This window comes from Sminthopsis crassicaudata, chromosome 3, assembly GCF_048593235.1.
Source record: "Sminthopsis crassicaudata isolate SCR6 chromosome 3, ASM4859323v1, whole genome shotgun sequence".
Taxonomy (NCBI): Eukaryota; Metazoa; Chordata; class Mammalia; order Dasyuromorphia; family Dasyuridae; genus Sminthopsis; species Sminthopsis crassicaudata.
Window position 1 is genome coordinate 186,398,038 of NC_133619.1, and position 13,948 is coordinate 186,411,985.

General features: G+C 32.0%; 1 protein-coding gene across 9 annotated transcripts in view; it reads right to left on the minus strand.

Annotated features, from left to right (window-relative positions):
- The window catches only part of MAP4K4 (mitogen-activated protein kinase kinase kinase kinase 4), a 239,599-nt gene that overhangs the window by 114,519 nt on the left and 111,132 nt on the right, over positions 1-13,948 (minus strand). For all 9 annotated transcript variants that reach the window (XM_074299761.1, XM_074299757.1, XM_074299760.1 and 6 more), the window contains exon 3: positions 8,049-8,105. In XM_074299761.1, the coding sequence (XP_074155862.1) occupies positions 8,049-8,105 (57 nt within the window). The remainder of the gene's footprint in view (positions 1-8,048; positions 8,106-13,948) is intronic.

Genomic DNA, 13,948 nt, shown 5'->3' on the forward strand with positions numbered 1-13,948 from the left:
CATATCAAAAAAGAATAGAGTAGCTCAGTTATTTTACTATTTCCTGAGCCTCAATTGATGAATGAACAATAAGAGGTTGGAAGATTTCCTTCATGACTTATGTTGGATGATGGACTCTCAAATGGGGCAGCAAGTCTAATTTAAAATCCAAACCAAACATCTTTAACAAGATCTTTATGTAATCCAATATAAATACTCTTAACAAGCTGCTTCCTAATCTGTCAGGTTAGTTGGTCCTGCAGAACACAGTTGAGTGAGGGCAATAAGAGAAAACTAGTATTCAGGTACAGCTATTCTGTGTAGAAAAGCAGATACCTAATGGGTAATTTTCTGTGTCTCGAAAATTTCTAGACAAACAAGGAGACACCAAAAAGGAAAAATGGGCTTATAATTTATCTACTGAATGAAAAATCTTCACTAAAGAAACACCAGGAGTATTATCATCAAATAAGATATTAATAATGAGGTTTATTGGTCAGATTATATATAAAATGAAAGAAAGGAAAAAATCTCTGGTCACTAGCATGTGTTGCTATTTTTTTAGATGATGGATACTTTTCCCATTTGTGTGTGTGTGTCCTTTTGCAAAATGTCTCATTTGGAAATATGCTTTTCATGACTTCACATAGTGCTTGTTTTCTCAAGGGATAAAAGAGTGAGGGGAAGAAAAGATATGAAACTCAAAAACATTTTTAAAAATGTTTTATGCTTTTAATTATAATTGGCAAAAATTTAATGAAATAAAACATTTTAAAAACAAAATTACAATTTTAGTTTTAAAGAATAAACATGATTATTATATGTATAGTATAATTTTATCATTCTATATAATAATCAAAGACTGAATAGAAAACATTATCTCTATATCTGAAATTTTTACAAGCTAAATAGTTATATAAAACATAAAACTGTAATTCCCCCAAATTTTATAGAAATAAAGAACAGAAGAATCACCTTATGATACTTTGTGGGGAGCTATCTTACTACATTCATTACTACTGAATAACTTGTTGGGTGCTGGGGAATGAGAGTTAAGGGAAAGGATGACATGACAGGGACATTATAAGTTAATTTTTTATGTTCACAATCCATCTAATTTTTATAATAATGATCCATGTTATTAAATAGTTTGTTGTATTATAAGGAGAATAGGAGTATCATAAAGGAAACATAAGAAAAATAAAAACATACAACATATGGTTTAATGCCTATTTGTAATATTCCTGTGATGATAAGCTGAAGGCTGTTGAGATGAAAAACTTAACATTCAATGTGCCAGCTTCCTATTTTTATTTCATAATCATTCCATTCTGGTAACCCACTCAGTTAGCAGTTGATTATAAATGTAGTAAAGGGATAAAAGATCTTGTCATTAGATATTCTCTTTACCTCTTCTTTCTCTTAGTTTTGGAACTTTTTCCATTTAAATTCCTGATAACTAAAATTTAAGGAACTATGTATAGACACCATTTTCATTGACAAGACCGTGACAAGCTAATAAAACAGACAATTAATTCAACTAAACCAAAGTACACAGGTTAAGTAATTTATGCTATAAATTACACTTAGTTCTCACTGATAGATTTAAAACTGGAAAACAGTCACTGAAATTAAATTCAGAAAAAATGGACTGTACTTAGAAGTATTTATTTCAATACTGAACCACAGAAACCAAGACAGCTCATGCTGTCTATTTTAAAACAATTCCTTTTCTATCTGCTCTACTGTATTACCTCATCACAAAACAAAAAGGAGGATCCTATAAAGGATGGTTTTAAAATAAAATAGTTCACCTGCAATCAATCTTTAGCACCAAAAAATGGAAGAGTTCAGATAATACAATAATAACAATAATAATAGCCAATATTTGTATTATGCTAGCTAAACATTTTTTTTTTACGGATATGAAAAGTGCTTTACAATTATTATTTGATCCTCAAAACCTAGATTAATTATTATCCCTTTTTAAATATGAAGAAACCAAGACTGAGGGAAATTATTACTTCACTTACCCATTATCACAACTATAAAGTGTCTGAGGACACATCTGAACTCAGATATTCCTGACTTTAGGATTGGTACTCCATTGAGGCTATTAAGTGGCAAAAAGGATAAAGGGAAGGGAAGAAAAAGGAAGGGAATAAGTATTGAATAAGGTCTACTATGTGCCAGGCACTGTACCAAGTGCTTTACAAATAGTATTTACATAGATAGAGCACTGGCCCTATAGATGACCTGAGTTCAAATGAGGCCTCACACACTTAATACTTCCTAGCTGTGTGAACTTGGGCAAGTCACTTAACCCCAAATGCTTCAGCAAAAAATAAACAAACATCAAATAGTATTTATTTGATCCTACATAGAACAATGGGCCTTCAGTCAAGAAAATCTGAATTCCAATCCAATTTCAGCCACTTTGCAGCAGTATGATCCTAGATAAGTTATTTAATCTTTGTTCTTGTGAGACTCACATAAGTTAATATTTGCAAAGTACTTAGTACAGTGTTTGGCACATAGTAGGCACTTAATAAATGCTTGTTTCCTGCTCCATTATTCTACTTGACTCTTACTTTTCTCTATTCACTAAACAAATTTCTCATTTCCTTAAAAAAAGAATCAGTATAATAAAAACACACACACACACGATGGAAATGGTCCAAGTGTGGTTTTATATTGTGTATGTATTCTGTAAAAATATAGATAAGTATATAAGGTACTGTATGATGAAGGTGGAGAGGAAGTGCAAGGTAGTATGTAATTGTAGAGGAGGAAGACTGCAGACTAATAACAGGAAAAAATTCATGGAGAAAATGTAGCTGGAATTTAACTTTGAAGGAAAGCAAAGGAAAGTTCCTTTGAAGGAACATGGCATTTCAGACATTACAAAGGTCAAGGTCAGTAATCATGTGGCTTGTGTATGAAGTATTATGAAATAAGGTGGTACAGGAAAGTTGAGAGAGGATAAACAAGAGGAAAAATAGGATGGAGTGAAATACACAGTAATCCATAACTGAATGGAAAGAAGATGAACTCCTGATCAAAACCCAGAATCCTATAGATGTTTTTACAAGAAACACACTTGAAAAAGAGAGACACAAGCAAAATAAAAGTAAGGAGCTAAATCAGAATCGATTATGCTTCAGCTGGGAAAGGAAAAAAAAAAAAAAAGTGGGGCAGCAATCCTGATCTCAAAGTAAAAGCAAAAATAGACCTAATTAAAAGAAAAAGAAATTATATCTTGCTAAAAGGTACGATAGACAATGAAACAATATCAATTCTAAACATATATGCACCAAATGGTATAGGATCCAAATTCTTAAATAAGTTGAGTTGCAAGCATTATGAAATATAAAATGATTTATATTATATAAAAATAAAAGGCTTTAATACAAACAAAACTAAAGCAACCAATTTTAAAATGAAAGCAGAAAGGGGGGTACCAATCTTTACAGCAAGTATCTCTGGTAAAGACTTCCATTTCTCCAATATATAGAGAGTCAATTATATAAGAATAGGAACCATTCTCCAATTAATAAATAATCAAGTGATATGAAGAGAGAATTTTCAGATGAATAAATCAAAGCTATTTATAGGCATATAAAAAAAAAAATCTCATCTTCTGACTAGAGAAATACAAATTAAACAATACCTACCAGAATGGCTAATATAACCCCCCCCCAAAAAAAAAAAAAAAAAAAAGAAGAAGAAAAAAGAAAAAAAAAAGGGGGGGGGAGTATTGGAGAGGATAGGAGAAAATTGAGACACTAATATACTGTTGTTGGAATGAATCCAATCATTCTAAACAATAATTTGGAACTAGACCCAAAGGATAACCAAACTCTGAATATTGCTTGATACAGCAATACAGCAATACTGACAGTAACAATACTGCTAGGTTTGTATTCTAAAAGATCACCAAAAAAAAAGGGGAAAAGAACTTACATATGCAAAAATATTTATAGCAGTCCTTTTCGGCAAAATAGTGAAAATTGAGGGCAATTGTGATGATCAACAAGAAATGACTCAGTTCTTCTCAGCAACACAATGATCCAAGACAAGTACAAAAAACTCATAAAGAAAAAAAAAAAAAAAAAAAAAAAACTATCCACATGCAGATAAAGAACTATGGAGGCCGAATGCAGCTCAAAGCATATTATAATTCTATAAGAAATGATCAGCAGGATGATTTCAGAAAGTCCTGGAGAGGCTTACATGAACGATGCTGAGTGAAATGAATAGAACCAGAACACTGTATACAGTAACAGAAAGATTGTGAGATCAACTATGATCAACTTAGCTCTTTTCAATAGTGAAGTGATTCAGGCCAGTTTCAATAGAATGGTAATGAAGAGAACTATCTGCAATTAGAGAGTGCACTGTGGGGACAAAGTATGGATCAGGATATATAGCATTTTCTTTTCTTTTTTTTTTTTTTTCCTTGCTTTTTGTTTTTCTCTTTTTCCCTTTTTGATCTAATTTTTCCTGTGCAGCATGATAATGGTGGAAATATGTATAGGAAGAACTGCACATGTTTAACATATTGGATTACTTGTTGTCTAAGAGATAGGGTAGGGAGAAAATAATTTTTGGAACAGAGTTTTGCAAGGGTGAATGTGAAAACTATGCATGTATTTTAAAAATAAAAAGCTTTAAAAATTTGAATGCTAAAAATTGTTTTGTAAATGGATAACAGGTAATAAGTGATATTTTCCCAATTGTTTAGATCTGACTTAATCTGTATGAGAAGCGTTCTGTAATTATGTTCATCCAGTTCTTCATAGGTTTGTTTTGGCAGGTAGACCCCAACCCCCCCCCAAGTATTTTATTTTTTATACAGTAATTTTAAATGCCTCTTTTTGTTGAACTTTGTCAATAATAGTAGAAATGCTGATGATTTATGTAGGTTTATTTTGTACCCACACTAAAGTATAAAGTTAACAAATTTATTTTTCTAGCCTACAACAACCTGTCTAGCATGGAATCATAAGTGGGGTAGGAATATTAGGGAGACCTGAATTCATCAATTAACTCCTGGTGCACTAACATTTTCTACAGCAAGAGATCAGTAGATTTCTGCAGCTAAGCATTAGAGTTGGGGAAGATTACCTAGAAGTTACATGACTTGCCCATAATCTATATACAAGTTAACAGAGCAAGAAGCAGGGCTGAACTCTAACAACTTTTATTCCCTTGCACAATAATACTTCTCACTTTTGACCATAATGCTAAAGAACTGATTGTGATATCTTTATTTGCTATTTTTTTCATCTATAAGAGAAGATGATAATATTTACTACATTTTGTATTATTCAACTAACTTACTCTCAATTGAAATTAACTTGGCACTGTTTATCAAGTTTTCAAAAACTCTTTTCTTATTTAATCTTAAAATAAATTATTTATGGGTAACCTTCAGCTTAAATATTGAATTGTGTACCATGATAGGAATTAAAGCATGAAATAGTTCATAAAAGTTCTATCCAACTGCAAAGTAATTCATGAGCTTTACCTGCTCCAAAATAATTGTATCAAATAATGACACTGAGCTTGTACCTCATAACTATCATGCAAAGTTTAAAAGGTAAATTACAAATGTGGGAAAAGAACTTTTTTGTAGTTAAAGCTGTGAATTATTTCTGCCATTGTGGAAGGCAGAATGGAACTACAGCCAAAAAGTTACCAAGCAGTGCAATATTTTTCAGGCACTACTAGGTCTATACCTCAAAGATATCAAACAAAGAAATAAAAGATTCCTTATCTACAAAAATATTTATATTACCCCCTTTCCTGTGGTAGCAGTGAATTTGAAAAGAATGTCTCTGAATAAGGGATGGGCTGAACAAATTATGAATATAATATAATGGAATATTATTGAATTATAAGAAATGAAGGCATTTTTTCAGAGAAATCCAGAAAGACTTGCATAAATACAAGTTGAACAAAACCAAGACAACAACAAATACAGTAACAACACTGCAAAGACAATGGCTTTGAAAGGATCAAGTACTATCATCACAATCAACACAATGACTAATCATAATTTCAAAAGACCCATGAAGAAATATGTTACTCATCTTCTAAGAGAGATGGACTCAGGATATATATAAACAGACATAGACACCGACACACACATACACACAGATACAGACATAGACATAGGCACACATTTTGGTCACTGCCGGAATTTGTATTGTCTATTTTGATACAAGAGTTTGGGAATGTATTCTCTTCTTCATCTTCATGATGTTAAGGAAAGAAAAGTGAATTTTTAAAATTAATTTACAAAATTGTAAAAAAAATTTAAATTAAATTTTAAAGTATTATTCCATGGAGACTAACCCACTCTGGTGAATTTAAAGCAAAAATCATTGTAATACATAGGGAATGTTTTTCTCCTTTTAGAAATGGTTCTCCTTTCTTTATAGATAAAACCATTCTCCCAAAAAAAAAAATTAAAAAAAAAATAATTACTTCAGTTCTACTAGTTTATCTGTAGCTAGAAACTATGGTATCCTCTCCTTTTTAATACTGAAGGATATAATTATTATTACAAAAGATATGCACACAAACAGGTGATATAATTTGTTTAAATAAAAAAAAAAAGGATTATAATTAGATGGCAGCACTTATTTCACTATACCAAAGATCTGTGCTTCTTAAACTTTTTTCTACTCATGACCCCTTTTTCATCATAGAAATTTTTATTTGACCTCAGTTATGTAGGTATATAAAATAAATATATAAGAAATATTGTAAATATGCTAATAAAATTTAAATAGGCTATTTTTAAAATAAGCAGGTTTAAATATAGACATATACATATTAAACATATCTTTTTTAAAAATATTTGTTATTATAAGTCTGTTAATTTCCCCTTTTTACCATATAAAGCTCTGCAGTTAACTCTCCCATGGGACCATTTCAACTACTACTTTACGTTGCTAAATTTTGCCAACAATCTGCTCATCATTTTAGCCAATGTTTCTTCTTTCAAGCTACTGGGAACCTCACTGAACCCATTCCCTCATGTTAAAAATAAAAGAAATGGCATAACACCCTAGGGAATACCTTTCTCATCCCTATAATTCCCTATACATATGACTTTAATCTTTTCTCATAGAAATTCTTTTATTTTCCTATTTTAAAAATGTAATTATGTGTTGCCAAAAGGATGACAGCAACATTTGTTTTTTTAATTAAATGTATTTATTTATTAAGATGCTACTGGTCCAGCTCAGTTCTTTGGAAGTTATTGTTATGGGCCAGAACTTGAAACAAGGTGCTTATATTCTTAGTTCATACCTTTAAAGGAGTTCACACCTTAGAGTTCACAATTTTAAGAGAGTCCACACATTAATTCACACCTTTAAGAGAGCATATATAAGAAGAAGCCCACAAGCCCATTCTCTTGGAGGTGGAATCAGATTCATTCCAACTTCCACCTTTGTGCTGGCTGGGGACTTCAGGAGATTCAGAGCCAGGATTCAATTGAGGAGATTCACAAGTCGAGGAAATTCGGGCAGAAAGAAGGAAGACAGACAAGTGGTGGCAGAACACTGAAACCAAGATCCGGAAGGCCTCCAGAAAACTAACCAAGCCCCAAGTGAAGGAGATAAGATTTGGAAAGAGACAGTAAAGGATTTGTATTTTACTCTCTGGCTGCATTTGGAGTCATTATTGAACTGAACTGAAACTAAGGCTACTCCTGGAAGACCCCCAAGAAATCTGCTCTCAGAGAACTTTACATTTTAGAGAAGAACATTACAAGTCATCTGCAAAAATTTAAGAAAGTTGGCCCCTAAAACTTTCTGTAGATGTAATGTCACATGAAGGTAATCTAAGAAAGTGATTTTTTGAGAAAATGATTTCTTTTATGTGAAAAAGTAGCCTAGAACAATCTTTTTTTTCTTTTTATGTAAACATCTGTGTATGTATGTATGTCTCTGTCTTTCAAACACACACACACACACATCTACCTCTACTTCTTTCCTTCAATGTAGTTATTTATTTTTTCAACTATTGGGGTTCCGTGCCCCACCTTTACTTACTTCAGTAACATCCATGACTTTAATGGCTGCCAGCTGACCAGTCTTGACATGTCGGCCCTAAAGAACAAAAAAGAGAAAAAACAATGAAAATTAATGCATCTTCCAAACCACCATTAATAAAAAAGAGAATAGATAAAAAGTTTACAATAATTATATCATCTATGATTTTTTCACATTAACAAAAACATGATGAAATAGAATAACTTTCCAATAATAATATGGTTCATTATACCAATAAAATGTTCCTTAAGAAAAATTACATTTAATCAACAAGACAATTTAATGTACTGACATATTCTGTTTAAACATCAATTCCCTAGCTTTTTTTTCTTAATCATCCATCCATCAAATTCTAAATCACTGACATTAAGATTGATCCCTGCTCAAACTACTTTTATTTTTTTGTAGACATACTAAAGGTTAAAAGAAATAAGTAAATGTGTGTATATTATATATGTATGTGTATAATATATTTATTTATTTTAAAAAACAGTTCTAGTTTTCAAAAATGGATTATGAAATATTTGTTGTTGACCCTAAGCACTGTATCACTACAGCCTAATTTTATTAAATATATGTAATGAATTAAAAACACAGCTCACATTTATGTAGCAATTTCAGATTTAAAAAGCATTTTCTCTATAATGCCTTTCTGAGGGAGGTAGTGTAAGCTTTATTACCTCCATTTAACAGATTAAGAAACTAACATTCAAAAAAAAAAAATCAATGAAATACCTTGCCCATGATCATATGATACTGATACCAGGATTCAAGCTGAAGTCTCTCCTGAGACTTTAAACTACAAATACAGTGTTTCTGTAACACTATCATTCAGTTAACATCACTCAATACTGAGTGAGTTGTCATGAAAATTTCTTCATTTTTTAAGGCATGTATATTAAAGACATCTGGAGTATTATGTTACATACCGTGCAGGTTATAGATACGTACACACACACACACACACACACACACACGGAAATAAAACTTTTTCCCCCTTCTCTTTCAAAGAAAGAAAAGAAATATATATGTGGTGCACGAGTTATATGTACTTTGAAACGGGAGTTAATACAAACACACTTATGTATCAAGTTGGCCAAAAACAACCATTTTTCACAAAACCACTCGATCAAAGTAAAATACACATTACACTCTTGCAAATCTACAGACAGATGATTTTACAGAATAATGCAAGATTCTGGTGTAGCTTATTATGGTAGAAAGATAATTGGAATTAGGAGATCTGAATTTCATTCTTGGTTGTTTAATTCTTAGTTTTTTTTTAACTGTAAAATAAGAGTTGGACTGAATGACCTTTAAGGTCCTTTTTTAGATCTAAAACTACACTCACATGTTCATCCTATGCAAGGAATGTGAACATTAAACTTTTAGGACATTAGGAAGTAAAAAACAAAAGAAATGTATAAGGAGGAAAAGGAATAGGAAACTGAGGAAGACAGAGAGAAAATCTATTTCCGATTAAGGCTTTAAAATTAAACATGCATTATTTTCATTAGAAATTATGCGAGGTTTAAAGAATTGCAAGAGGCAAGAACTGAATTACTGGAAAGTCACTTATGTTTCCTTATTTACAAAAAGGGGGGTAACAATGACTTAAAACTATCTGATTCACTGGTTGTGAGAATCGAGTGAAATGATATATCTAAAGAGAACTATAATTCTTAAAGCTTAAGTCAGATGTGATTATCAGAGCCAAAAGAGACCTTTACAACCATCAAGCTCTAAAAATCCCTACAAATCTATTCCAACTTCTACACCATTTTTAACAGCAGCTTGATGTCATTCTTTTCCCAAATGATCATTTTTAAGTTAAATTATCACAATCTTTGTTCCTAAATCATCTCTTCCTTATCACCTTCCCCCAGGAAACATTGCTGGGTAATTTGATCATCATAAAAATCTTTCCAGACACCTCAAGATTGATTTTTTTAAAAGACTACCTGGGGAAAATACTAATTCTGTAGCATTTGGAGGAATATTTGAGTCTTTCCTCTTGTCTCTACAACAAGATGTCATGAAGATAATAATTTTGAATTTCAAGTTAATTTCCTAGATGTTTTTAAAGAATTGACACCCATAAAACTATAGGAAAAGAGGAACACTAATAATCAAGTGGCACAGTGTATAGGACCTAGAGTCAAGAACAACTGAGCTCAAATTGAACTTCAGACATTTATTAGCTGTGTGATCCTGGGAAAGTCACTTAATCCAGTTTGCTTCAGTTCCCTCATCTAGAAAATGAGCAGGCAAAATGGAAAACCATTCTAGTATTTGTGCTGAAAAAACCCCAAATGGGGTCACAAGGAGTCAAACATGATTGAACTACAACAAACTATTAGTAAAGCTATGAATTTGTCCTACTTTTCTGGAAAATACTTTGGAATTATGACAGAAAAATCACAGAACTGTGCAAACATTTTGGCCCAGTGAAACTATTATTAAGCCTATATGCCAAGGTCAAAGACAGAGGAGAAAGGTCTCATATGTACAACAACAATTATAATAATATTTTCTGTAGTAGCAAGAAACTGGAAACAAATTAAAAGTATCATCCACATGGATTGAACAAACAATGAAAAGTATACATTAAAAAATATTGTTGTGCTGCAAGAAAACATCAACAAAAGGGTTCAAAGAAACATAAGAAAACATGTGTGAAAGGAGAGCAGAGAGAAGAATGCATTACAAGGAGAACAATATATGCAATATTTGAATAATATTGACAAAAATATCACTGAAAAACAACCGAATTTGGATTAATTACAGCTGAACTAACATCCATTCATTTTCAAGTCTTTGAAAATACCTGTTGGTTAATTACAGGTCATCTGGAATTATAATTACATAAACTTTTAAACTCTTTCTAGATTCTCACTCTATATTTAGGAACTCTATAATTAAAGTTACTTTCTCTATGGAAATTATTTTTAAGTCCTTCATTTCCCTATCATGTCCTTCTGTTTTAAAAATATTACAACAATATTGAAAATGTTTTTGTCTATTATTGTACTGTATTGTATTATATTGATTAGACTGATTCTGTGAAACAACATACAAAATGTATGTTTATAATGCTAATCTAAATACAATCCAACATTTCCTTAGTTCAATAGATTTTTTTTCTCTTATGAGCCAAGCACTTGACAAGGATCTAAGCATATAAACAAAATGAATAAAATGATTCTTACTCTCCATAAATTTTTATTCACATTGTGCTCATTCAGGAAAAATAAGTCCTTTTATTTATTTATTTTTTACTCTTCTCCAGTCTCTCTAGACTTCTTTCTCCACCATGGCCCAGTACGGGTATTTTCTTCTACCTCCTATTCAGTTTCTATTTTGTCTTATTTTTCCCCTGTTAAAATTTAGCTATTTGAGGGCAAAAACTGTCTTTTTTTTGCTTGTATTATATTCCAAGTGCAAGCATAATGCGAAACACATAGCAAATACTTAATATATGCTTATTGACTTACCTTAATTCATCTAATTTTTCCCTCTAAGAAATAAGGAATAAGATGACAATAACTGGAAGAGTTAGGGGGAAAGGGCATACTGAATTTTTCCAACCACTCAGGAAATCAACTTGAAATCATACAAAGAAATGATTAGAAGAGTCACATTTGTCTTTATGTCATTATCCCCAAAGGAGATCAGAAACAAAATTAAAGATCCTATACGTACCAAAATAATAGTAACAACAGCATTTCTTTTTTTGTGTATATCATAGCAAAGAGCTGAGTGAATGCCCACAAACTGGGAAAACAAGTTTATTTGGAGTCAGAAAAGACTTGGCTTCAAATTTTGGCTTCAATCCTTACCATCAGAGCAAATCCTTTAATCTTAACAACTACATAAACTAGACAGAATGGCCAAGTCAAACATTGAAAACTGGAGTCTGGGGGCAGCTAGGTGGTGCAGTAGATAGAGCACCAGCCCTGAATTCAGGAGGACCCGAGTTCAAATCTGATCTCAGACACTTAACACTTCCTAGCTGTGTGACCCTGGGCAAGTCACTTAACCCCAGCCTCAGGAAAACTGGAGTCTGCAAAATTATAACAAAGAGGAGATATGAGAAGACACCTACCCCTGACTTCTTTGTAAAGGTAAAGAACCAAGGATATGAATTATTGCAAATAATTAGGATTTTTTTCTTCCTCATTTTTTTTTTTAGTTCTTTATGAGGCAGAAAAACACTATAGAAAATGTAACTGGTATAAAAACAAATATATCAATAAAGACAGAAGGGAAAACACTGAGAAAAACTTACTCTCCCTGCATTGACAAATTTCCATTTGTCCACAGCTGTCTAACAGACATAGATATCTTCCTAGAGGAAGGGTGATACCTGACCTAGAGTTTCATAAGCTATACTTGCTAACCTCATAAAGATCATCAATTTCTTCTTCTTTACCTAAAAACATATCAGTTGTAACTGCAGCCAAGAAAAGCTAATTTTATGGGACACTTTTTTGGCTGTCTTCATCAATGACAATCCTTGACTGCCTGAAAGTTTTCCCTAATGCAGGTTAATATTTGGTAATAAACACAATAGGAAATAAACAAAATAGGAATAGGTCTACTAAAACTACTTCTATTTCCATAAAACCAAGTTATTTCTTCTGTGGCCCATCATAAGCCTGAAGGATAAGAAAACAATGAAACTAAATAAATTTATAATTAAACCAGGTTTTACAAATGAGCTGTTAAGTAAATATAAGAAATTTACAATGTTACCTACTTCACAAAGCCCTGTGCTAAAGTCTCAAGTGGTTACCACACTCCTCTCTCTCAAAATTACTTGCATTTTTGGTGGTCCTATTCCATCATTTTGGCTGTGCCCAACTCTTCCATAACCCCATTAAAGATTTTCTTGGCAAAGATACTGGTGGTTTGCCTTTTACAAACAGTTCCATGACTTGTCCAGAGTCTAAAAGCTTCTAAGTGTCTAAGGCCAGATTTGAATTCATGGAGTAGAATTTTCCTGACTCCAGATCAGACAGGCTAGACACCTATCTGCCCAATATTTTGCATTTGCTTATATACATATGTGCACATCCCCTCCCCCAAAAAAATATACCTTTCATCGTCAAATAAATTTGACAATACGTAAGTTCTTTGAAGGCAAGAAGAACTATTTCCATTTTATCATTCCATCCCCAGAACCTAGCATGAGGTTTAAAAATGTTTGGTGAAATTATGTAGATCTTTACGTAGATCTCAGTTTGTTGATTTGTAAAATGAAAGTATTGGATTAGATTATCTTGTAAGGTTTCTTCCATATCTAAGGTTGGATTTTTATCACAATTGGGATCTTTCACACTAGTAAATGCTCCAACGCGCTTATATATGCAATAATAGGTACTACTTATCAAATCATTCCCTGGGAAAAAGTAAATTGAAAAGCTGGCTGTTTCCTCTCTCTCTTGTTCAATCTGGATATGGAATTCCCACAACTACCCTTCTTAACCATTAAATTAGTTTGTCTGTCATTATCTTTCACACAATTCTAAAATATACACACTTACTTATAGAGAACTCCCAAGAAGCTAGAAACTTCAGTAATTGGGATGTTCCCCTCCCTCCTGAGATTAATCAAGAATGCATTTAAGCTTGAAATCATGAGAAAACATAAGGGACTGGCATAATTACTGGGCCATTATGAATATTAAATAAGATCTGAATCCCTAAATACTAACAATATGCTTTAGAGAGTTAGATCATTAGCAAACAGAAACCAGGGTTGGTTATAGAACAATGTTTTTCATGGTTGTACTGTATATAAGCAACATGATTTCTCTCAATAAACAACTCTGTTGAATTATCAACAATCCCATCTCATTTTAAATTACCATTAGCCCATTTGTGTTGTGTTGATCACA